The sequence below is a fragment of the Hippocampus bargibanti genome, linkage group LG16, assembly GCF_051943395.1.
Source record: "Hippocampus bargibanti isolate YZ-2025 linkage group LG16, ASM5194339v1, whole genome shotgun sequence".
Lineage (NCBI taxonomy): Eukaryota > Metazoa > Chordata > Actinopteri > Syngnathiformes > Syngnathidae > Hippocampus > Hippocampus bargibanti.
In genome coordinates this window covers 13017753-13043663 of record NC_142749.1, presented here as the reverse complement: position 1 = coordinate 13043663, position 25911 = coordinate 13017753, and the positions used below count along the sequence as shown (strand labels likewise).

The following is a 25911-nucleotide window of genomic DNA, read 5'->3' as shown; positions in this document are numbered from 1 at the left end:
GCGTGAAGCACAGTACGCAGTCAATCGCAAGCGAGCTTGGCCGGAAAAGGGCTCGCAATAGAAAATCTAACGTACAGCATCTCTGTCCAAACGTTTTTCGACATACTGTACCCACAAAAATGTTCGTATGGACCGTTTTTTGTAACTCGAATGTAAGCTCGTAAGCGTCTGTATTCACATACATGCATGTATCTTTGATGCATTTTAAGAGAACTGATATCCTATAGTTTATAAAAATGATGCGGTACGGAACAACTGAGATCAATTAGCTTGTAGGAGCATGTTCCACAATGACATCCCTGATCCACTGGTGAAAATGATGCTTTGATCCTCTCTTCTTTCATCTAGAACTTCATGTAACAAAGAGGGTACAGAAAGTGCTTAACAATGAATAACTCTTTGTGTCATCATATTATTTGTTCTTTAGTTTTTTGTTCTTTTATAATAATAATAATAATAATAATAATAATAATACATTTCATTTTTAAGCGCCTTTCAAAACTCACAAGGTCACTTTACAGTCACAGGATAAGTTTTTCTGTAGGTGAGCAGTGGCAGCCACACGCGCCAGCGTTCACTCAACCCGGAATAAGTCGGATAGAATAGTAAGACAAATAGATAGAAAGCTAGCTAGCAAGCCAATAGATAGCTAATAGCTGGCCAGCTAGATTGCTAGCCAGCCAGCCGGATAGCTATTGGACGGTATTACAGAAAGGACAACGAGAATTGATTTATTCTTCAAGATGGCACCGCAAGAGTGGCTGCCTTTACAGCAACTCCTGTATTTTGGGTTTCTACTTCTTTCTTTCCTTTTAGCTTCCATTTATAACTTTGCTGCTGTGAAATGTAAGTAAAAATATCCCCCTCCCAGACTAATACATATAAATTCAATCCAATTCAATTTTGGATTTCGCACCGAAATAATGAGTTTCAAAAGCTGTTGTCGGTCCTAACGTAACAAAAATGGTGTCGAGTGGTAGTCTGCCTTTTGCCTGCGCCACCCTGTGATAGTCCCCAATTAGGTCTTCACATAGTTTCATTTTACGGCCGTAGTTTGTTTTTTTCAACCGGTTGTAAAATTGTCAGCAATGTCGGCATGTCAAATTTATGAGTAGGTCATTTTTCAGTGAAATGTTAATGTAGTTCCATGTTCTTTGGGAATTCATCTCACCATTTTCTTAGGTTCTTATTTTCATAGGGGTCGTGACCCTGAGCCTTTCGCATTTGAGTATGGGTGGGTTATTCCCTCGACTAGCAGACAACCAATTGCAGGGCATGCCAAACAACTCATAACATGCACCATGAGTTGGAATGCGAGAGGAAAATGAATGCAAGTACAGGGACAACATGCAAATGTCGCACAGGAGATCTTGACCCGAGGTTCGAATCAACACCTGACGTGCTCTCGGTTATTCAACAGTGCTGCTTGAAAATTTTCCCCCATTTTACTTTTTCATTTTGTAGCCAAATACGTAATCTGGATCATATCCCGAAGCTTGCTTTGACATTCCAGCTTCTCACACTACATCCCGTCCCACAATTTAGGATTTTTCTTTCCTCCAATAGTTGATCTTACAAGTCTTCAATTCATTCACTGCCAGACAATGTGAAAAAATGGGTTCACTCCAGTGCCAGGGGTTGTCATTGTCATTCCAATTCCAGGACCCAGCTAATACAGTAAAGTCTCGTTATATCGATATTCAAGGGAGTCCGAAAAATATCGATATAACCGGGACTATCGATATATCCGACCCTGTTTGCATGTAATTTTCTCCGTGCGTGCATAGAAATAGTATCGATATAACCGGGACTATCGATATATCCGATATCGATATAACGAGACTTTACTGTATCTAATATAGCTAATATCGCTAATATCTCTACATACACATTCAATACAGTTAGGTATAGAGAGCTGTGCATATCAAGGAAGTTATTCATTCATACTCACATTGACACCACCGGATTTAGCTGTGTCATTTTTCTGTGAACCAGAAAGTAGACTTCAACCTACCACAAAATGGGCTCTAAAAATCCTAGTCTGCAATTTCTAATGAGATAAAGCCAAAATAATTAGCTTTCACATTGTTGACTGCTGTTCGTTGCTATCATGGTTTGTTTTTTGAAAAAGACGCTTTGTTTTCACTTTGTTTTTAACTCATTCACTGCCAGATGTGCAAAAATGTGTCCACTCCAGTGCCAGGGTTTTTGTCATTGTCACTTAAATTGCAGGCCCCACAGAATCTTGAGTTTTAGGACTACGTACACATTCAATACAGCGTTAGAAACCTTAGACTCTCTTCTTTCATCAGGAAAAAAGTTAATTCTGAAGTTATATAGGTCTGTAGTTATCTGAGCTTGAAATGGGGGCTGATGTACAAAATACAATATGTAGGTTCATAGAGCGCGTTAACATCAGCTGAAGCTGTAACAAAGTGCTAACATGGACAAAAGACAAATGCTCCTCCCTCTTGGAAAGGAAATAACTTGGCAGAGGTCTGACCAGCGCCTTATCGGCGCTCCATGTCACACTTTTCAATTCCCGAATAAATTTTGGAATGGCAGCAAATGAGTTAATGACTCTAAAGGAAAAGCGTCTTCTTTTGCATTTTGTTTTATCCTCGATTTTCTAAAACCAGGCCCTCCCGCGACAGCCTCCAACTTCATTTGTCAAAGAGTCGAGACAACATGATGTGCATTAAAAGCAAGCGCCGCACGCTGAAGTTTACACCCCCAGCCCCGCTCCCGATACCCACGTGCACTTTGTTGGCGAGAAAGAAGGCATACCTTTTTAAACAACATCGGCTAATGGCTGTTTAAAGTCATTATGTCCGCAAAGATAAACTGGTGTGACTGTGAAAAAGGGCGGGAGTGTTGTTGCGAAGCATCGCGGTGATGATGTGCAGGTATGCCCCCGCCGCTCAGCTCCATCACGCCCGCTGAGCTGTCTTTCCTTTTCTGGGAGGGATTAGGAGGCGAGCGGCGATGGGGCCTGGGAAGTGTTTATGAGTTGGGGGGAGAGAGGGGCATACATACAAAAGGATCCGTGTCAGAACATATAGGGCTCGGCTCCTTTGGCGTTTTTCAGAATTTGCTCACCAAGTCATGCCACTCCCACGCTGGCCCACTGTACCGCGAGCCATAGACGGCCCACGTCCGTTGAAAAACAGCAGATTCTCCAGCGCACATAAAGAAAATGAGCAAAATACATTGCAACAAAATATTTGTATATCGCGGTTGTTTTATTTTCAATCTATTAGCTAGCTAGCTATCCATCTGCGTTACTTTCGGGTTGAATGTGGCTGCCGCTGCTCACCCACACAAAAACTGATCCTGTGACTCTAAAGTGACCTTGAGAGTTTTGAAAGGCGCTTAGAAATGAAATATACAGTAAAGTCTCGTTATATCGATATTCAAGGGGGTCCGAAAAAATATCGATATAACCGGGACTATCGATATATCCGACCCTGTTTGCATGTAATTTTCTCTGTGCGTGCATAGAAATAATATCGATATAACCGGGACTATCGATATATCCGATATCGATATAACGAGACTTTACTGTATTATTAATTTAATTGGAGATGAAGGGCAGTTATATGGCGTCATCTCAGTCTGACCACCAGGGGGCAATGTGTCATAGTAGAAAAACCAAGATGGCGCCCGAGTAGACTGCCGTCACTAAGTGCTCTCACGAGCCTTGCTTTTTTTGTTGTTTTCGTGTTCGGAAACTCTGCTGAGCGGTTGCGCCTTTTCGGCAGCACAAATATGCCAGCACCGTTTTTGATTCGGGAGGAATGTCAGTGCCATGTGACTGTTATCGTTGGACATCTCTGGGGCGATTGTTTTTGTTTTTTTTTTGCGCTTGTAATGGGCAGCATTTTGACAGCCCCACTTTGTTCATTGGAAAAGTCGGTGCTGTTGGACAGTCAATTAGAAGAAAGTCCGCGCAGATGCCTATGTGGAACTGTCACAGCTTGGAATTGAAGCGGATTTACGATACACAGGAAATGTGAAACAATCTGTTTTTGTCAATGAATGCTACAGCTTCATGTTTGCTTTCAAGATTTAGCTTGTAGCAGAAGTGCACATTCCACCATGACGTCCCTGATCCATTGGTGAAAAGGATGCTTTGATCCTCTCCTCTTTCATCTCGAACTGCTTCATGAAACACAGAGGGTGCAGAAAGTTCTTGAGATTGTATGACTGTGTCTTTGTGTTGTCATCTTATTTTATTTTGTTCTTTTCACTTCAAGATGGCTGCGAGAGTGGCTGCCTTTCCAGCAGCTCCTGTATTTTGTTTTTCTACTCCTTCCCTCTTCCTTAAATAACTTTGCTGCTGTGAAATGTAAATTTCTACACAGCGAGACTATTAAAGACTAATCCCACTCTAATATACTCCGAGGCATTCAGTGTGGGCAATTTTCCTTTGCTGTTTTCACGCCAAATCTTTGCACTCATGATCTCACCAACATTTGGATGACTGGTATCATTTTTGCTAGTCTTGTTTTTGGTGAAAAACAAGGGTTGGAAAATTCGCACAATATAGTAAAAATGTCACTAAGCTAGCAACACTTGCATGCTAAATTAGCAACGCTTGCAATACAATACAATACAGTTCATATTGATTTCTATAGCGCTTTAACAACTGAAGCTTTAGAATCAGAATGCCAGACTACGTCTCGGAATGAACATAAAATTAACAGAAGTCAAATCCAAAGTTGCTTTTTGAGAGAATAAATTCAAATAAAAAATAAAATGGAGCTGGCATGGCTGTTGTGGTGCTTTAAAGGACAACCGACGCCTGCGGACAAGTTGTGTCCATAATTTGTAAAATCACTTTAAATTACTTCTACTGAGCGTATTTTACAAAGATTCCATCGCATATCGCAATATTTTACGTTTTAAGACTTGCGCTGAATATTCCGGAAGTCTTGTTTTTGAGTTGGTGACAAGTCCGTCCGTACGTGACGTCACTGAAGGAACGCCCCTGACCAAGAAAGCGACACACAATGCATTTTGGGTCCTTTGTATGGTCTGAAAACTTCGTGTTGTTTATTTATCATTGCATAACTTTGACACTTTGACACTGCTGACAAGGCTGTTACATACAAGGTATATGTCAGGTCGTTGGAGTGACGTGTGTTGTAGTATCATTTATCCCCCCCCCCCCAGTATGAGTATCTTCCCCCTCTTCAAATCTTGTCTAGTCTACATGCTGCTGCTTTTCCCTTCTACTCTGACATCTCTGCATAAACTATTATCTGACCTTTCAATGCTGATTGATTGCTTTATGTTACATTTTTCTCCTTTCCCCTCCATTTAATGGCGGATCCCCCCCCCCTTCAGAGTTTTTGTATCATTGCCAAGTGATACAAAACACACACACACACACACACACACACACACACACACACACACACACACACACACACACACACACACACACACACACACATATATATCCTTAAACGCTACGAAATATTTTTTCGTTTCCAGTTGAGCGGCAGCCCAGAAGTTTTTGCAAATAGTTTGGCGGCAAGCCTGACTTTTTGAAATACAAACCATCCCAGAGGTTGATATCTTTTGACATCGTTCCTACAGACAAATCCAGTCAGGACAAAAAAAAAAAAAATCAAATTTCACGAGCCTAGCGTGTTTGGACGATGTGTCCGGTGACGCTCGTCACCTTCCTCAACACAGACAAGCGGCCATGTTGTTACTCCAAATCTACCCGCCGTCATCTTGATATCCTCATTTCCTCTGCGCTGACGTCACTCATACTCACATTTCGGACACGTACATAAACCACATGCCCACCCACGTGTGCGAGCGGCCCATCCTGTAGAACGTAGGAGGAAGTGAGTGTTGATATTGGGAATGGGGTGGTTGTAGGGTAAGGACGGCGGATCTGTCCACACCGTAGCCCCCTTCCAGGACTTTGGTTACCTCTGCTGACAGATTCGATCATCTGAAACAGACACAAGGAGGAGAGAGTAGAGAAGAAGGGGCAATTAGGTTCAGGGAAGCCCCCACGTCGGATCAGTCTGGCATGTTAAAACTCGGTTGACCTTTTGCGTAGCAGATGAGGCGTGCATTGCTTAGTGCGTTGACCTGTTAAGACATGACCCCCCAACGCACGCCCTTAACTGCCTCTTGTAAACCACGCCGCTGCCACGGTCTCCCCATGGGCCGCCCTCAGACAAAACCTGGGAGATCCCGGTAGATGACTCACCTGCCTGCTTTTTGTTTTGACTTTCAATGGCCGGGTTTCATTGAAAGTTGCATAATTCTTCGCTTCATTCACCAACATACTTGGATAAGCGTTCGCTTGACCTTTGATCCAGCTTAAGGGCACACAAATTTGCGACATGAGAAATGAAGATAAATAGATCAAGTGGCATTTATGCTACTGGGGTTTCTCGGATTGAAAGACAACGTGACAGGGTTCTGTTATCAGTATTTTTTCCCCCCATATTCCGCCATGGTAACGAACTGTGGCATGTCATTAAAAAAAAACAGACCTCCGCCAGGGTTTAACCTGCAACAAAAGTGATTTATGTTCATGTGTCCATATGTTGGCTGGACAGTTCCTGTTTTGCAAAGGATGACATAAGATGGCAGGAATGTACCGTTCCGAAAACAGAAATAAGGAACGGTTAGTTACTTGAATGGCATTAAAAAAAAAGTCTGATAAATTCCATATCTTTTTTTTTTAACTAAAAAAGAACTACTACATATAAAAAAATAAAATCCAAATGTACAGGTAGTTTGTAATTTTGTGGATTTTTTTTTTACGGCACTACAAAAAGAACTTCAACTACTACATACAAAAAATTAACTAAAAATATACAGGTAATTCGTAATTTTGTGGATTTTCAGAAACAAGGAACGGGTAGTGACTTGAATGGCACGAAAAAAACAAAATAAAAAAAAATAAAATATAGTATGGAATTTTTCAGATTTTTTTTTCCGAAAAGAGAAACAAGGATTGGTTAGAGACTTGTATGGCACAAAAAAATACAAAATAGAAACAAATAAAATACAAATATCATATGGATTTCCCCCCGACCCCCCGAAAACAGAAATAGGGAACAGTTAGCAACTTGAATGGCACCAAAATTAAAAAGAAATTACTAAATACAAAAAAAAACAATAAATTCCATGCTTTTTTTTTATTTAAATGTTTTTTATTTAGTTTTTTTTGGGTGTCATTCAAGTTGCTAATCATTCCTTTTTTCTGTTTTCGGAAAAAAAATCAAAACAATTCATTGTATATTTCTATGTTATTGTATTTTTTGTATTATTAATTTTATTTATTAAGTCGCTTAACGGTTGTTCCTTGTTTCTGTTTTAAAAAAAGCCCAAAAAATTCATAGTATATTTTTATTTTACTTTATGTATTTAGTAATTTTATTTATTTTGGTGCCATTTAGTCGCTAACTGCTTCTTGTTTCTATTTTCTGAAAAAAAAAAAAAAAACAATCCATACTATATTTGTATATAATTTTTTTTTTGTTTTTAGTATTTTTATTTTTGTGCGATTCAAGTTGCTAACCGTTCCTTGTTTCTGTTTTGGAAAAAATTCCCCAAAAAAATCATAGTATATTTTTATTTCATTTTTTGTATTTAGTCATTTTATTTATTTATTTTGGTGCCATTTAGTCGCTTTTTCTTGTTTCTGTTTTCGGAAAACAATAAATAAAAACAAATCCATTCTATATTTGTATAGATTTTTTGGGGGTATTTTTATTTTTGTGCCATTCAAGTCGCTAACCGTTCCTTGGTTCAGTTTTGGGAAAAAAAAAAAAATAATAATAAAAAAAATCCATACCATATTTTTTTCATTTTGTATTTACTATAGGAATTTGCAAATGCCTTTCTGTTACACAGGGAATGATGTAAGAGCTACAAGACTGCGATGGAAGCCTCATTGTGTGGTTTCATTGTGATTCAAATGTCAAAAAGAGAAACAATTTCAAGCATTGACGAGTTCTACTTCGGCATATGCGCACCCCCCTAAACCACTCCCCCCCTCCCGGACCACTCTTAAACTACTAGTTTTTATATATGATGATCAAAGGAGTCCATCCTGCCTCATACCGGCCTTGAATGTAGTTTGCATGTGCATTGAAGGCCAACATATATCGAAAAAAAGACATTACATAAACAACTCTTTCTAAATACTTTCTGGCCTTCACCCCAGTCAAGTTCTTGTTTTTTCTGTCAAACATCCCCCTGCTTGCCTCGATTTACTTCTCGCTAGCCTATACATAGACGAGACCCTCCAGGTATTGCAAACGCTTTTGCAGAAGGTCCTGTCTTATATTACTCGCCGTTTTGGAAGATACCATCTTGTTTAATGAGTCCAGATTCTTTCCCTTTTTTTACGTGGGTATCGGTGACACCTGGCTAGAACGTGGACTGCGAGGGAAGACAGTCGTGCATCCACGGGGCGTGTTGCGACTCGCCTGGAGCCGAGTGGGACTGTGGGGGTGGAATTGAGTGGGGGAGGGGTGGAAGGGGCGGGGCGGGGGGGGGGGGGGGTCACAAGTGACATTATAGTGCAGTGATACCTTGGCTTGCAAACTTAATTGGTTCCCAGACAGTCTGTAAGGTGAAAAATGTGTATCCCAAAAATTAATTTCCCATGGGAAACCATTAAAATGAGTATAATCCGTTCCCAGGTCCCCATAAAACATAATTTTCTAACCCTTAAAACTGCAGAAAATATGCTGTATTTTATGTATAATAAATGTGTTATGGTATTATAATTTAAGAAATAAACTGTACTGTATAATAAAGTTGTTTTATTTACCTTTGTGATGGTCGTTGGTGGCTTGATGGAATGGATAGCTTTTTGCATAAAGTGTCTCAAGGAGCTCTGGGTTGTACACCTTGGAAGTTGTGAGATTGCAACAGCAAGCAGACACACTAAAACATCATTAATAGCTAGTTCCCTTGCTTGTCTTTTCATTTCAAATTGAACTGATTGCTAGTGCAGGTTATTTGTGGAGCCTGATTGATGGCAATTTTAACCTTGCAGTCTACACTCTGCCTTTGAAATATCAAAGTTGAAACGAGTCCAAATGTCACTGTCTTCTATCCATTTGCTCACTCTCTCTCTGTAGTCTGCCTGTCTCTTTAATGTTTAAACCACCTCCCCTCACTGCTGCGTTCTTGACCAATCACGTGGCTTTAACCGAAGACTAGGGGCGCGCAATAAATGACAAAAAAATGTCGGCAGCCATTTTCTTTTTGGGAGAATGGCTTCACTCTCTCTCTCACTGTCTGTAAACCCCCCCCCCCCCACTGCTGCGTTCTTGACCAATCACGTGGCTTTAACCGACGACTGGGGGCGGGGAATAGTGGACCAAAACGAGCCGGCTGCCATTTTCTTTTCGGAGAACGGGCTCGTTCGCGAATGACACATCAGTCATTGTGGCAGCTCCGTGTGTATCACGAAGAATAGTTCGTATGCCAAGGTAAACGTAAATGTAACATTCATAAACTGAAACGTTGGTAAGCCAAGGGGTTCTTAAACCGAGGTATCATTGTGGTAGTTTCTGACAGACAAGATTGGGGAACCGACTATGATTTTCTGTAATTTTGCAAGAAGGGATCTGACATTTGCCCCCTCCCCCTTCATCCACCCTCACTAACACCACCTGACCCTCCACCCCCACCCCCCATCGTGTCTCTACTTCACACGTATCTCCCAAATCTGAAGCGTGTCAAATCGGACGCAGATGTGAAGTGTTTTGCGACCCTGTCTACAAATTGGCAAGGGCAGACGTCTCTCCTGAACCCCCCCCCCCCCCATAACGCCACCCCAGCCCCTGTCCCATCCGCTTGAGTTATCTGGGTGGGGTCAGCAGTGCAAAGAGTTGGTCTCACTGGGTCATTACTAAGAAGTGAGGATGCCCCTTTTAATATTTTCATTTGGATGGGCCACACTGGAATTTTCTCGAGGGGTGGGTGACTAGAAAGAGGGTCCGGGTGTCCTGCTTGATGCTCATTTTTTGGCCGTAAACCCTGGAGGAGCCAACACTTATCTATAAGATCCAGTCAAGGGAAGAGTTGATTGCCTCAAAGCGATGGGAAATGCCTTCCTCTGCCTCCTCCCTTCTTCCGTATTCTCTCACTTTGTTGACCCCCCCCCCCATCTTCGTTCCTCTCCCATTTTTCCCTCACTATTCCCTCCTTCCTCACTCCCGCTCTCTCTCTCTCTCTCACTCTCTCGCTCACCCCGCTGTGAGGAGTAGGTGGTTCCCCTGCTGTACTTGATTGGTGTGAGTCTATATAGGAGGAGAGTCGCTCTAACTGGGCTTCAGAGTCTGCGGGTGTCCTCTTTGACATACGTCCCTCCACCCGCCCTCCCCCCCTTTTGAGGACTACCTTTACTTTTGACAAGATCTTCTTACGTTTTTTGGGGTGCTCTTTTTTTTTTTAACCGAGAGGATTTTACTTGATTGTGAGCAGCATGACGGAGACTAAGAGGAAAGATAAGAAAGTGAGGAGGAAGGGCGGTAAGAAGGGGCAAAAAGAGAAGGAGGGTGATACCACTCAAGGTAAAAATGAACTTCAAGGTGCATGGGAATGTCAATTTTTGCACGATTTGTAGGGGTGGGGGGTGTTAAAAAATATTTATTTGTCGTCAAAGTAAGATTTTGATGTTGTCAAAGTATTGTTATAGCTTCCAGCCAGGTTGTCACATGGATGTGGAGTCCCAGTGTGGACAGCGTGTAGAGACACATCTGGTTTGGAATGGCGTGATTTGTCGCGTCAGCATTTTGTTTCGGACTTGCGGACTGGGAAATGCTCAAAAAAATGATTTTGTCATGTCAAATGAGACTCATCCTGGTGCGTCATGGTTCCCACGAAGCCAACGTGATGTGAGAGTTAGGGTCTGTTTGATATTTTTACTCTACAAGTATTTGTGTAGCTGCATACACTTTTCGAGATGCTAAATAAATTAGACGCTTCTATTTTGAATGTCTCTGATGAGTCGCCCTACAAAAGTCTGTCATTTTTTTAGGGGGGGGTTCCATGTTCGAGTATCACTCCAGAAGCTTCCCAGGCACAAATGTAGCAAATGTGCTTGCTCACTAGTGGTTGCGTGCAAGCCGCAGCATGTCACTGTAGATTGACCTCAGGTCATGGGGGAAGCCCATCCCCTGTTTCAGTGAAATGGGATGCCGCGGTTCTTTAACTTTTATATCAAGTTTCTGATTTTTTTTTTAAATCTTCTTTGTTTTATAACATTTAATTCCATATGGTGATAGGTATCTAACCCAAAATATTTTCTGGGAGCATCTTCATTCATCATCCAGCGCCGCCGCAGATCTAATCTCATGACGTACGCCATAGCATACTTTGCATGTTTTTACTCAAGTCTTTCCCAACACTTGCCACCCAGGCACAGATGACACGCCATCATATGAAAATGGGCGCCAACATGTTAATCCTGAAAATAAATGAGGATGTAGTCTCACTTTTACATGCTCGGTGATAAATCTGGACTGATTAAACCAAAATCCGATAAACTCAATGGAAACCGTGACTTATTCCGGCAACAGGTTTTCTGTGCCAACAAATAGAACAGCATTTTCTTGTTGTGCATGTCACTTCGAGTTACTGGCATAGATTGATAAACAGTCTGGTAGTAATTAGCAAATTATAATTTGAAACAAATTAACTCATTCACTGACATTGACCAATTTATTCGGGAAAAAGAGCGCCATTCCGAAATTTGTTTGGGTTTTTTTTCCCATGCTTGTGTGCCGATAAAGCGCTGGTCAGACCTCTGGCAATGTTTCTTTTCCACAAAGGGGCAGAATTTCCCTTTTTTCCCATGTTAGCGCTTTTATCCAGCTTCAGCGGTTGTTAAAGAGCTATATAAACCAATATGTATGTATTCACAATCAGAATCAGAATCAGAATACCTTTATTCGTCCCGCAATGGGGAAATTTGCAGTCCACAGCAGCAATTGAAGAGGGATGGGGTTGGGGTGGGAGTGAAAGGATAGAAAACAAGATATTCTAAGCATAACAAAATAAAAATGTCAACTGTATACTGTGCAAATGTAGATGTGCAAAAACCGTTCTATAAACAAGACTGTACATAGTGCAGAATCAAGAAATGCATTTAGATATATTGCAACAACCCATATTTACAAGTGTCCAGTTTTTTTTTTGTTTTTTTTTTTCACATGTGATCATTGGGAATTGTGAAGCCTGACAGCAGTCGGTAGGAACGAGCGGCGGTACCTCTCCTTCTTGCAGCGCGGGTGTAATAGTCTCTGGCTAAAGGAGCTACCCAGAGCTGTCAGGATGGGCAGGAGGGGGTGGTATTGCCTTGTATTTTGGACGGCTGCCCTCATTTCAGGCTCATATAACTCCAGACCCATATAATTTAGGAATTAACACTTTTTTTTTTCGGACGAAAGAAGAAAGTCTAAAATTTATAACGCTGACTTGAATATTTATGTAGTCCTAAAACTGAATATTCTGTGGGTCCTGGAATTCAAGTGACAATGACAAAAGCCCTGCCACTGGAGTGGACACATTTTTGCACATGTCTGGCAGCGAATGGGTTAAATAGCCCTTGATTTTTGTCTATCGCAGGTGGTCCTGATCCCCATTAACAGTAAAAAAACGAGGGATTACTGTAGTACATTTTGATCCCACCAGAGTTTTTTTTTCATCCATTATGATTGATTTAATTATTGGCAACTATTTGAATGAAAATATGCCAACAAAATCCAACTTGTACTGAAGCGGCCAAAGTGCTGTTTATCTTCATAGCGCACATAAGCATCGTTTTTGAGTTCAGGCTGCGAAATGCGTCATGCAAGATGAAAAGATTGCGAATCGCTTAATGTCTGTTATAAGTAAGTTGCCTCCTTGTAATTATTCACGAGTCAGCGTCGCTCTGCCGTGAGCGATAAAACACAATCAAAAGAGGTGTTTGTAGCACTTATTTTTGTGTAAAAAAATAAATACAAATATATTTATGTATAGACAGATATTCATTGTGATGCAAGTAGTAGTAAATGTTTTATTTTTACTTAGTACAAACATATATGACAGTGAGTTATTAGTTATTGTTTGTCTACATGTGGTGCTACACCGTTGGTGTTCAAATACCCTTTGCTTGAATCAAAAGGCTAAATGGCGGTTTGTAATTTCCTCATATCCCAAGGTATCATTGTACTTATAATATCCTTCAATCTCACATTTAGGGCAAAAAATGAAACAAAAAATTATTTCAATCAATATGACAATAAATATTGGATTTATTTTTTCCCCTTGTGAGATGCCTCATCATTTTGTTTTTTTAATGGATGGCGTTCTGTCCATGTGTCAAATCTCATTGTATGTAATCAAACCAAGAAGTGACCTGTCAGTCAAAAATATGACAACCTTTTATATTTGCACTTTTTTCACATTTTTGAAAGGATACAATTTTACCAAAGAGTGGGGAGAAAGGGGATAAGGGTTTCACAGGAATAGTTAAAAAATGCAATATTGTGCAATTGAAGCTTTATTTGTAATCAGTCAATCTCACACAAAGAAACTCAATCGTCTCTTCAGCTTTACCAGGCACGCACACAAAAAAAGTCAGGAAATATCTTAAATGTTGTTAAAAATGTTTATGCCACCTTTCCCAAAAGATTTGAGTTGATTGTTTGAACTCTAATGTTAAAGCTAAAGCACAATATACATACATATGTATTGTATTTAATCACCCTCTAAATTGTTCACCGTTTTTACCATCGCTTCCCTCAATGTCCCAACTTGTTCTTCAGTTTGTTTTTTTAATAAATGACGCAAATGATTGATTCTTCGACCTTTATTTGTGGTGAAAAAAATCCCTTAATTATTACACGATGTGCTGTAGCTTGACTTTTCCCCATGACTTAAAGGACAACTGACACCATTTTTTTGTTTCCTAACTGACATCAGAAAAACGTTTTATAGCATCTAAAATACCCAAAACACGCAGGTTGATATTTTTAGTATAATGAAAAACACCAATAAAAATGACTTAGTGTCGAAAAACTACTTCAAAATGAAACCGGAAATGGCCAGTTTCAGAAGGTCCCGTCCCCTTGTTGGGGCGTCACGCCAACACGTCTTGCCTTGCTCGAGAATTAAAACAAAGGCTTCAGATTCGGAGAAGATGCTTTCTTGTTACTCATCCAATTATGAATATGATTCAAATAGTTCTGAAGAGGAAAGCATAAATGTTTGCAATCAATTAAATAAGTCATTCCGAGGCATCTGGACTGAAATGTAGCGTCCCAGAAAATGCACAAGATGGCGCCCTAGCTCATTTGGAAATGGGCTGATTTGTCTGCGGGGAATTTGTCAGCTCGTATCAAATAGTAGTCTTGGTGCAACACACAACAATTCACCATCACGTTACTTATGTGTTTTCCTTCTAATTTCGCCATCGACACGGATCAATACGAAGTTTTCAGACCAAACAAAGTAAAGTACTGTACTGTAAAATGCATTGCGTGTCGCTTTCTTGGTCAGTGACAATACCTACCGTGACATCATGGTAGGTATCGTCACCAACTCAAAAACAAGACTTCCTGAATATTCAGCATGAGTCTTAAAACGTAAATTACGTATAGCTATATGTGGTGGAATCTTTGTAAAATAGGCTCAGGAGAAGTCATTTGAAGTAATTTTACAAATTATGGACACAACTTGCCCGGAGGCGTCGGTTGTCCTTTAGGAATCAAGTCTCTATTTTTCAGTGCGGCCTTAATATTCAGAATATTTAGCAGCGAGACTATGAAAGAGGTTGAACGTGGTTTGGGGCATTTTACAGCGCAACACCTTTTTTTTCAAGCTGCAATATGCATGTTTGTGTGTGTGTGTGTAGCCGAAAACCGACACTCTCATGAGAATGCTAACAAAGCTGCCAAAACGCTAAGTTCCGATTGAAGGCAAAAAAAGACACCAGAGGGGGTGTAAAAACTGGGTGACTTTTGTTCTCATTCTTCCGTCGAATCGGAGGCCTCAGGCGCTTTATCAACTTCGACATCAATGTGTCGAAACAAAACCGCAGAGGCGTCTGTCGGCATGCGGAACGCCTTCCGTAAAGTGTGACCACCTTGAATAAAAATGCAATTTACTAGCACTCGTAATTGTTCTGACCAATCCGTCTTGTGTCAAGCCAAAAAACACACCTTGGCATCCGGTTGCGGTAGCTCTTTTTGTGTGCGCGCGTGCATGGGGCGATAATAATTGGTTAAGGAGGTGAAAAGCCTCCTTCATTGTGTGCCAGATCTTTCCTATCATGTTCAAACACCTACCAGACATTTTCGAGATGAAATGGAAGCTTACTTGACTTAGTCAGATTAAAAAAAAAATGCTAATAAGAGGATGTCGGCAGGGATGTGCGAAACGGAACGAGAAATCAAAAAAACAAAACCTGACGGCGACTTTATTCATCACTAAGCTAGCAACGATTGCCATAATGTGCCTGTAAAATGCCTTAATGCACGCTGAGTGCAAACTGTTTATTTAGTCAAAGCAACGCTCTCAAAACATGCCGACAAGCAAAAAAACACGATGGAGTCTCAAGTTTTTTAAAATGGACTGTACATTAGATTAGATGAGCCTTTATTTGTCTCACAGTGGTGACATTTACATTTCAGAGAAGCAAAAACAAAATACAGGAGCTGCCGTAAAGGCAGCCTCTCTCGCGGCGCCGTCTTGAAGTCAAAAACAAAAATAAATAAATAAATAACAAATAATGTGATGCAATTTCACAACTGTGAAAAAACAAAAATAAATAAATCAAATCTCATTAATTTTAAATCATTAATAATTTTAAATCATTGTTTTCAACCAATGATTTTTAAATAACTAAATGCATTGTAAAAAACAGTAAAAAATGTAATAATAATAAGGATTGGATTAACCTTTATTAGTCTCGCAGTAGGGACATTTACATTTCACAGCAGCAAAGCGATGAACGTAAGAGGAAAGGAAAAAGTAGAAAAACAAAATACAGGAGCTGCTGTAAAGGCAGCCTCTCTCGCCGCGCCATCTTGAAGTCCAAAACAATAACAAATATGTCACAACACTAATGATATAGGGAATCTTCAATTTTAAGCACTTTGTGCACCCTCTTTGTTGCGTGAAGCAGTTCTAGATGTAAGAGGAGAGGATCAGAGCCTCCTTTTTATCAGTGTATCAGGGACGTCATGGTGGAATGTGCACGTCTGCTCCTAAATAAAAGCTAAAGCTAAGTTTTGAAAGCAAACACAAAGCTGTAGCATACATTGACAAAAACAGGTTGCCTCACATCTCCTGTCCCACGTAAATCCGCTTCAATTCCAAGCTGCTGCAATTCCTTATACACATCTGAGTTCTTCGCTCTAAATGGATGCAGTTTTTATATCCATTGGCAGTTGTATGAGGCCACAAGCGCCTCTGATAAAGTGGCAGCTGTGTTGTCCTCCCAAATTAAAGTTACTTCATACCCATTTCCATTAATTCAATAATATTTTTTCCTCTTCTCTCTTACTCATATTATGCCACATAATATAAAGATGCTGCATCATACTCCTTTTGACCAAAGGTACTCCAGTAAGCTCATCTGGAATGACAATGCGGCACTTATACATCACCAAAGTGATTTTGATGTATGATTGGAATTAGCTTCATAACTCAAAAAACATTACAGTAGCGCATCGAGCAAGATGGCCGTTCCCGACAAAGTCCCATCACTGATCTTTAAGTGTAAACCAATGTCAGAAGAATAATGCCCTCTTATTCAGTGTTTATTGTAATTTTTATTTATTCCATTGCACTGTTTATGTCACAATCGGCTCATTCAACTTAGCCCTGTTCCGAAATAGCGTGTGCACTTCCTGAACGCAAGTCATTAACATGAACTGGAAGCCAAAGCGGGCCTTGAGTTCAGTCCAAAACATCCACGTGACTTTCATAGGTCATTTTATTAGAGCAGATTCATTTGGATCATGCATGCAAATTCTATTCTTTGGCGGGTAAAGTGTAATAGAAACAAAAATCAGATTTAATCAGAAGCAACGATTCAATTTGTGTGACTGGAAGATGTTATAGCTAATCTGCCACCTGATGTCACATCCCCCTCAAAAAGTGCTGTCATACAACAACAGGGAAGCAATAAGAGATATGAAACCACATTTCTCACAAGAAACTCAAGAAACGTCACAATCGATTTCCAGTTCCACTACACATTTTGACGACAGCTGAGCTCGACAGGTACACAAAGTACACAAAATTGTAGCTGCTATGGATTTAAAAAAAATTGATATGGGACAATGTTTGTCTGCAAGATTGTTATGGATATATTTCACTAAATTGCTAAAATAAGCATGTACTGTATACATCCCTTCCTAAAATACGTAGCCTTAAATACCATGTGTTCAAAAATGTCTCCACTCCAGTGCCGGGGTTTTGTCATTTTCACTCAAATTGTTGGACCCACAGGATATTGAGGGTTAGGAATACATAAGCATTCAATTCGGCGTAAGAAACCTTAGACTATCTTCTGTCATCAGAAAAAAAGTTAATTCCTAAGTTATATGAGTCTGGAGTTATCTAAGCTTGAAATGGGGGCGGCTGTACAAAATATATAAATACACATTGATTTATATAGCGCTTTAACTACAGCTAAAGCTGTAACAAAGCGCTAACATAGACAAAAGGCAAACGCCACTCCCTTGTGGAAGGGAAAAACATTGCCAGAGGTCTGATCAGCGCTTTATTGGCACCCCCCAGCAAGAAAAACCAAAACCCAAACAACTTTAGGAATGGCGTTCCGCGTTACACTTTTCAATTCCCGAAAAAAATCGTGAATGGCAGCAAATGAGTTAAGCTAACCACATCCCACTGTTGGTACGCTCTTGTTCAACGACACCCACGTCACTCACCAAATTAATCTGTGCCTTTTTTCAGCAATGTAGAACGTGAGAATGGCAACTCCAAGTGGATAAAAAGAACACCGGACTGAGACCCCCCAATCAAGGACGATAGATGATTTTTGTGGTTTTGTGGTGCTTGTTTTGCACTTTTAACACTCGCCGGAAGAAAGCGCCTGCGATGATGACTAATGAGCAGTCAGCGGGAGAAAGAAACCATGTGCTGTTCTTGTCCAACGTAGCTCTATCGCTAAGGCTTTGAGTCATATCTAAACGATGCACCAGCTAATTATCTGGTGAAAGCCGTTTCCTTACTTGTGGTTGAGAAATGATCTTTTGGAACAGATGTTAGACAGCACACTGACTTGTCTTCAGTCGGCCTCAACGCAAAGATCCTTTCTGGAGCTGTCTCATACAGCAATTTGTCTCTGGACAGCATGTCGTGAAGTGACATAACAGCGGAATAATCTGGGATATTTGGTCCAGAAGTCGAGGGGGGTATAGGGGGGGGATTCTTGCCTTCCGATTCCCTTCCCCGAAACTGCTGGAAGTCAATGAGAAATGTTGATTCGATCATGAATTGTTAATTCAGCTTAGCCACTTTGTTCTTGCCGTCGTGTTGACATCTACAACTGTTGCCCCCCTACTGAGCGTTGAGCCGTTGACATGCCACGCAGGCCTGGAGTCTCCGTTTTTTTGCCTTTTTTTATTGTCCTACATCTGCAGCTGCCCTTTGCTACTTCAAAAGGAGACAATCAGGCTAGCAAAGGCCCTCGAGTTTATCATTGTAACTCTATAATAACTGAACCCGGTCTACGTACTTCCACCTACGCAATATCAACCGTCTTCGCCCGTTTCTCACTCCTCACACCACTGCTATCCTCGTTCATAGTCTTGTCACCTCCCGGATTGACTATTGCAATTCACTTCTTTTTGGTGTCCCTCAGAAACCTCTCCACAAACTTCAACTCATCCAGAATTATTCAGCCCGGATCATCACCAGAACCTCATCCTTTCACCACATCACCCCATCCCCCAAGAGCTCCACTGGCTCCCGGTTAAACATAGAATCAACTTTAAAATTCTTCTTTATACATTTAAGGCTATCGATAACCTTGCTCCCCACATACCTATCTGACCTTCTTCAAATTTCTATTCGCTCTCGTTCCCTCAGATCCTCTTCCTCCCTCCACCTCTGTATTCCCCCCTGCCCGTCTCAGCACGATGGGTTACAGAGCCTTCAGCTGCTCTGCCCCCAAATTTTGGAACTCACTTCCTCCCAACATTCTTAACATCGATTCTCTTCCCTCCTTCAAGTCCCATCTCAAAACCCACTTATTTAGAATTGCATTTTCTGTGTAGCTCTCTCTCTCTTGTTTCTATTTATAATTGTATTTTATTTATTGCATTCTATTTGTGATTGTACTTTATTTATTATAGTACCTATGCTTGTCTGTGACTGTAAAGTGTCCTTGAGAGCTTTGAAAGGCGCTTAAAATGTAATTTATTGTTATTATTATTATTATTGCCACCTTGATTTTTTCCCATAGATGTCACACCAAAAATGAGAAATCACATCCCGGGACGTTATGTGAGCACGCTTGACTTGCGCTACACTTCATGTGTGTCCAACAAACATCTCCTGGATGATGGTTTCCACATCAGGCGACCCACCGAGGACCATCCACTGTATATCATGCTGTTTGCCAGAGGGTTCGCGGATGTCGCATAGATGAAAGAGCTTTGTAAGACAGAATATGAATCTCCGCGGAGAACCGTTTGAACATCTGCGTGGAGAATGTACGGCGGCGTGACGGAACCCTGCGTCTTCATTACGGTCCTTCGCACACATCTGGCTTCGCGATAAGTGTTTCTGTAACTCTTCTAGACGAAAGGGAGAACTTGTTTAATTTACTTGGCAAGGACGGACCTCTGTTGAGGTAAAGTACCAAACATTTTTGGGTTAAACGGAGCAACCTCATTCCTGCCGATGAGGAGATGACAGGCCGTCGTCAAGCATCGCGTTGGGCCCGAATCTGGCATAGCAAAGCGGGTAAAGCCAGATAATGTAAACCTTGTTTACACGGTCTATTTCCGCATAGGAAGGCTAAGATATCAGACAGAGTAGGTGAAATAGTCCCGTTTGGAGACCGGAGTTAAATTCAAGGCTACGTTGAGATGTAAAGGTGGTTTGACGAAAATGTGTGATGAAGACTTCTGTCAAACACGGCGCATGTTCTGAGTATTCTCGATCGTAGATTTTTTTTTCTTCATCACCTCCTACACAGCCTGTCACAACTGTGAAAAAGCAACAAAAACAAAACAAAAATAAATGAAATCTTAGGTAGTAATTTCAAATGTTTTCAAGCATAGATTTTTGAGTAAGTGAATGCATTGTAAAAACTGTAAAAAAAGATGATAATAATAATAATAATTAGATTGGATTCGCCTTTATTAGTCTCGCAATGGAGAAATTTACATTTCACAGCAGTAAAGTGATGAAAGTAAGCGGAAAGGGAGAAGTAGAAAAATACTGGAGCTGCTGTAAAGGCAGCCACTCTCACGGCACCATCTTGAAGTCAAAACAATAACAAAAAAACTAAATTATAAATAATGTGACAACACACCAACACAAATGACACACAGTCATTCAATCTTAAGCACTTTCTGCACCTTCTTTGTTGTATGAAGCAGTTCTAGATGAAAGAGGAAAGGATCAAGGCGTCCTTTTCACCAGTGTATCAAAGACGTCATGGTGGAATGTGAACGTCTGATCCAAGCTAAATGTTGAAAGCAAATACAAAGCTGTAGCATCCATTGACGAAAAGAGACTGTCTCACATCTTCTGTCCCACATAAATCCGCTTCAATTCCAAGCCGCGGCGGGTCCACATATGCATCGCCGCTCATTATAACAATAATAATAATAATAATAATAATAATAATAATAATAATAATAATAAATGGTGAAAGTTAATTGCCAACGTAATTTCAAGTTGGGCATTTGAAGGAAATACAAAACGCTTTGCAAATATGAAAATATGCTTCAAGATTTGAGTACAAATAATTTGTTTTGTTCTTAATAGGGTTATAGTCAGGTATAACGGTGCTTGAAACTATTGTTTCTCGCTTCCTTGGTACTCATCGGAGTTAAAAGCTTCTGAAGGTCTAATTGTGCATTGCATAATAATATTACCGCGGAAGCCGCGATTCAGAGGTCATTTTGGGACCTTGTGCAGTACATGAAGCTTCCTTTTCACTTCCCATCATTCTGCCATTGAGTCGCAGCCTTATTTGGAAAACGTCGCCAATGAACAACCATCACAAATTCCGACATTCAAAGACACGTTGATTTTTTTTTTCCCGTGGATAAAGTGGTTTGAAAATGAGCCTCTGTGGATTTCCGAGCTTACTGGACATGTTTTGCCTCGTGAGCATTAGTTAAGGGGTGGCCGAAATACAACTTCATGACCGTAAGCCTCGGGGATCCTGCATCAAAAGGTTCTTGGCACTCCGGGGATAGCAGAGGCTTTAAATACCTGCTTCCTGCTCATCAGTGACTTTTTAATAGTTCTTTTTCTGAATACAATGTATTTGCCAGACACAAATTCCTTCATCAGAAAAAAAAGTGATTTTCATGCAACGTCCAGTCGTTTCGTGCGTTCTGTAAGACACCGGACTGCGTAATGAATGATGTCGAACTGTAAAATTCCTTATAATTAGTCTCATCCGGAAAACCTGCCTAAGATTGATATCGGTGATCAAGAGAATGAAATGCAGATGTTTCCCCTCTTTTAAATCCCATCTGCATAATAATTTGAAGCACACTTAGGGGGTGATCTCTTAAATTTTGAATTTATTACTTGAGATGCTCCATTTCTTTCGGATAAAACGTCCAACAAAGACTCATCAGCCTTCATACTGCACTCCCATCTCACCAAACGACAAAATACGAAGCGGTTAACAGACAAATAGACAAACAGATTTTGATCTAAAAATACTCTTTGCTGTTTGTATTTGAGCTATTTTGAATGGACTTTTTCATGTCGTCGCCATATGCATGTGAACAACTTTACCTGCAGTACTTTGGAATAAGTATGCATCCTGGAATGGTTTTTGTTTCCCTAAATACCATTAATACCCAACGTGTGAAAAAATGAAATACTGCATATGGCGAATTAGCTAAACGGTGTAGATGCCTTTTTTGCACGCTACTTTGGAGTGAGCCAATCCTCCATGAAGCGTCTCCAGTTGGTCCAAAATGCTGATGTAGGACAATAAAAAAAGGCAAAAAACGGAGACTTATGTGAAGCGCTTTGTTACCGGAGGAGCAGGGTGTGTTTGACAAATGGTATTAAATAAAGTCGCCAGGAACAAAATATCAAAGAACAGAACAGTCATCAGAACAGAAAGATCCAAAGTAGCAAACAAAACCATGAGTTATAACATGACAAGATTAAACAAACCTGACAGGGTGAAACAAACAATGACCCGACACCAAATGGTCATGCCGGGAGTCCTTTTAACTGCCGCTGACGGGGCCCTACAGTGCCAATCGTTGGTCGCAAACCGAAACGTGACATTTATGTTGCCGGTCCATCTTTTTTGAATGACCTGTCCATTTTTTTTAGAACTTGCCATCAAGATGATTTTTAACCTTTGGTCTTTGACCTCACTCACATGAGACATTTTTTTTTAGATTTACAATCTTAGTGGATGAGAAGGACTCTATAAACTCTATTAGTTGATCGATTGCGAGATCCTAATGGGACATATGATTGACATTCTGTAATAACATCATAATAGAGATTTAATTGAAAATTTGCCTTAGCATGAGACACTTTTGGGAAGTTTTCAGTTATTTTTTTAAATATCCCTCACACTTATATTCTAAAGTAACTCAGTATAACTAGATTCCGTGATAGAATCAGCATTTTGCAATTTCCTCTGCTTCAGTTAACCGTTGCCCCAAATTCATCACTCGCCGCATTGACACACACCACAGGCTACTCACTTTATATTGTTATTTTCGACATATGCTACATCATCACGGTGTTCTTGATTTTGATTGGACAGGATTGAAGGGAAATCTTTTTTAGCACACCAATGACTTTATTCTTATGTCTTTTTTCCTCTCTTTGCTTCTTTTTATTTACGTATCTAGCTATACAGCTAGCTATCTATTTAGCTAGCCATCTAGCTATATAGCTATCTAGCTAAGTATTTGCTATCTATTTGCTATCTAGCTGGCTAGCTGATTATATATTAGCTATCTAGCTAACTATCTGTATAGCTAGCTAGCTATTTAGATAGCTGTTAGTTATCTATTAGCTATTTCTATTTATTTTAGGTATTTTCAGGTTGAGTGAACGCAGCTCACCCGCAGAAAAACTTATCCTGTGACTATAAAGTGACCTTGAGAGTTTTGGAAGGGGCTTATAAATGAAATGTATTATTATTATTATTATTATTATTATTCACACACCTGAAAGAAAACACAGCATCATTGAGGCTGTTCCTCTCCTCGCATTGACGACGAGTTTATCAGGTCACGGAAAGAGTACAATTTCTCCAGAAAGAGGACATGGTTGGGTGGTAAAAGAACAATTTGTTACAAATGTGTCACGACGGCAACTTTTTTCTTTTGGCACTCATTTCTATCCTTAATGGAGTTGTAAACAGCTGGAATTGGAAAGCATTACTCAGCGTTCATGTGATATCGTGAATGGAGAGAGTTTGGTTGTGTGTAAAGCAGGAGAAAAGAGGGGATGTGTGTGTGTGTGGGGGGGGGGGTCATCTTGGCCATCTCTTGATTGACCCTCATTCACCCCAACTCACTCTCCCGCCCCTGAGTGAGTCTTACACTACACATGTTTGCAGCTGTCAGCTTGTGCGCGCGCCCGTGTGTGTTTGACAGATAATTTTTCATCATCCAGTGCATGACATTAATAGAAATGACACAATATTTGGACACTCTCTTTCTCTTGCTTCTCTTTCTCCCACACATAAGCAGCAGTCGAAAAGCTGACACGCATTCAGCGTCAGTGATGCTACAGCGGCTCATAGATTTTTCATGTTTTCTATAATGTCTTGCATCCTATCTGATAGCAAGTAGTCGTATAGCAAGAGAACCAGATTGTAATTGCACCTGTTTGTTAGTCTGATGTCAACGCCATGTTGCCTCTGGTGACAACATCTGCCGGTCACATGTTAGCTTGTTAGCTTAGTCCGTTGAGAGACAATTGGCTGTCGACTGCATCCATGTCCTTTTTTTTTCTTTGTTCTCAAACTGAAATACACGACGGAGCATCTATTGTGCAAACTAAAGTTTTTGTATTCTCTCCATCAAGAATTCTTAATAACCCTTTCTCCGCCATTTTTCTTTCCAGATTCGGCTCCAAAGTTAAAACCAATGAAGAATCCATCAATAGTGGACGAGGGAAGCAAGCTCACAGTCAAATGCGAGGCCACGGGGAACCCTCCGCCGACCTACCAGTGGTTCAAAGATGGCAATGAGCTGAAGAAAAGCAAAAAAATTCGAATAAAGAACAGCCAGTGAGTACCCATGCACGCACTCATGCACACCAAACACGAAAATATAAGGACTACCCACAGGGTGCAAGTGTATATTTCTAGATCATGTTTTTAAAAACATGAGATCTACCTTTATAATAATAATAACACGTTTCATTTATAAGCGCCTTTCAAATCTCTCACGGTTACTTTACAGTCACAGGAAAAGTTCTTCTGCGGGTGAGCAGCGGCAGCCACATGCGCCAGCGTTCACTCAACCCGGATGTAACTCAAACAGATATAAAGCTTTCTAGCTAGGCAATCGTTAGTCAACAGATACCTAGCTAGATAGCCAGCTTGTTAGATAGTGAATAGCCAGATAGCTAGCTAGCCAGCCAAAGCTAATAGATAACAAATAGCCAGCAAATGATAATAATACTAATAATAATCTAGTAAACCCCTCCAAAAATACAATAAATTATAATATAATGACCTTTAGAGTTTTGAAAGGCACTTATAAATGAAATGTAGTTTAGTTGCAGTACCACTTTTCACCACATAATAAGAGAGGCAGCACTGAGCTATTTTTCATAATTCATGCTCCTTTTTTCCACGCTGTCTTTACTTTGGCCGATGATCATGTAATTAAAATCGCCGACTTCAGCGCAGCGCATGAGTAAAGCACAAGCAGAAAACAGAATCTCGGAAACACGTCGACGGATTTAAGGGGCCCCTTGTCGACACCGCGGCCGTTTATGAGGCCAATTACAAGCATCGTTATTCAAAACGCCACGAGACATTTGACTTGGTGAAACCGCATTGAACCCTGTCCGATATCCCGAGTGGTTCTATTATTCCGCCATCCTATCAAAGCAGATGCCCGTTGCCATGCGTCCGCTCGTCCTGTTGTCTGCCTGGCCGTCTCCCGTGTTTCCACTCGACGTGTTTCCATGTTGCTTCCTCTCGGGCCGGGTTCCCCTGACTCAGCTGTTGTCTCCCGCAGGAAAAACTCCAGACTCCAGATCAGCAGAGCGAAACTGGAGGATTCTGGGAATTACACTTGTGTGGTGGAGAACACGCTGGGAAAGGACAACTCCACTGGCACTATAAACGTCCAAAGCAGTGAGTATAAGCGCCGGCATTGCTTTCGATTGTTCTTCGGCCAACCTAAAAATCCACAGTGGGCATGCACAAGCGCAAAAATGTATCAACAACAAGTGTCCACTTTGTGTTTGAGGCTTTGCAGAATTTTTAATCTGATTTCACTTCAGCACTCTGCATTTGGCTGCCGATGCGAGAGCATAACATAGAACACAATCAAAAACAAAACACCAGTGACCTATAAAAAAGTTTGGATCAAAGGATAGAACACGCTAATGGTGCATTTTGGAAAGCGCCATGGCCGATGAAAGACTTTTTGATAACAGCTGCTTCCATTTGGCAAGTTGGTGAGTTCACGTTGGTTC

At 40.6% G+C, this 25911-nt stretch overlaps 1 protein-coding gene across 4 annotated transcripts in view; it reads left to right on the top strand.

Annotated features, from left to right (window-relative positions):
- The window catches only part of nrg2a (neuregulin 2a), a 101630-nt gene that overhangs the window by 22702 nt on the left and 53017 nt on the right, over window positions 1-25911 (top strand). For 3 of the 4 annotated variants that reach the window (XM_089016463.1, XM_089016462.1, XM_089016464.1), the window contains exons 2-3: window positions 24322-24487; window positions 25449-25567. In XM_089016463.1, the coding sequence (XP_088872589.1) occupies window positions 24322-24487; window positions 25449-25567 (285 nt within the window). Of the gene's footprint in view, window positions 1-10331; window positions 10572-24321; window positions 24488-25448; window positions 25568-25911 lie in introns of those variants that run through there. The other variant, XM_089016465.1, reaches the window with a different exon arrangement.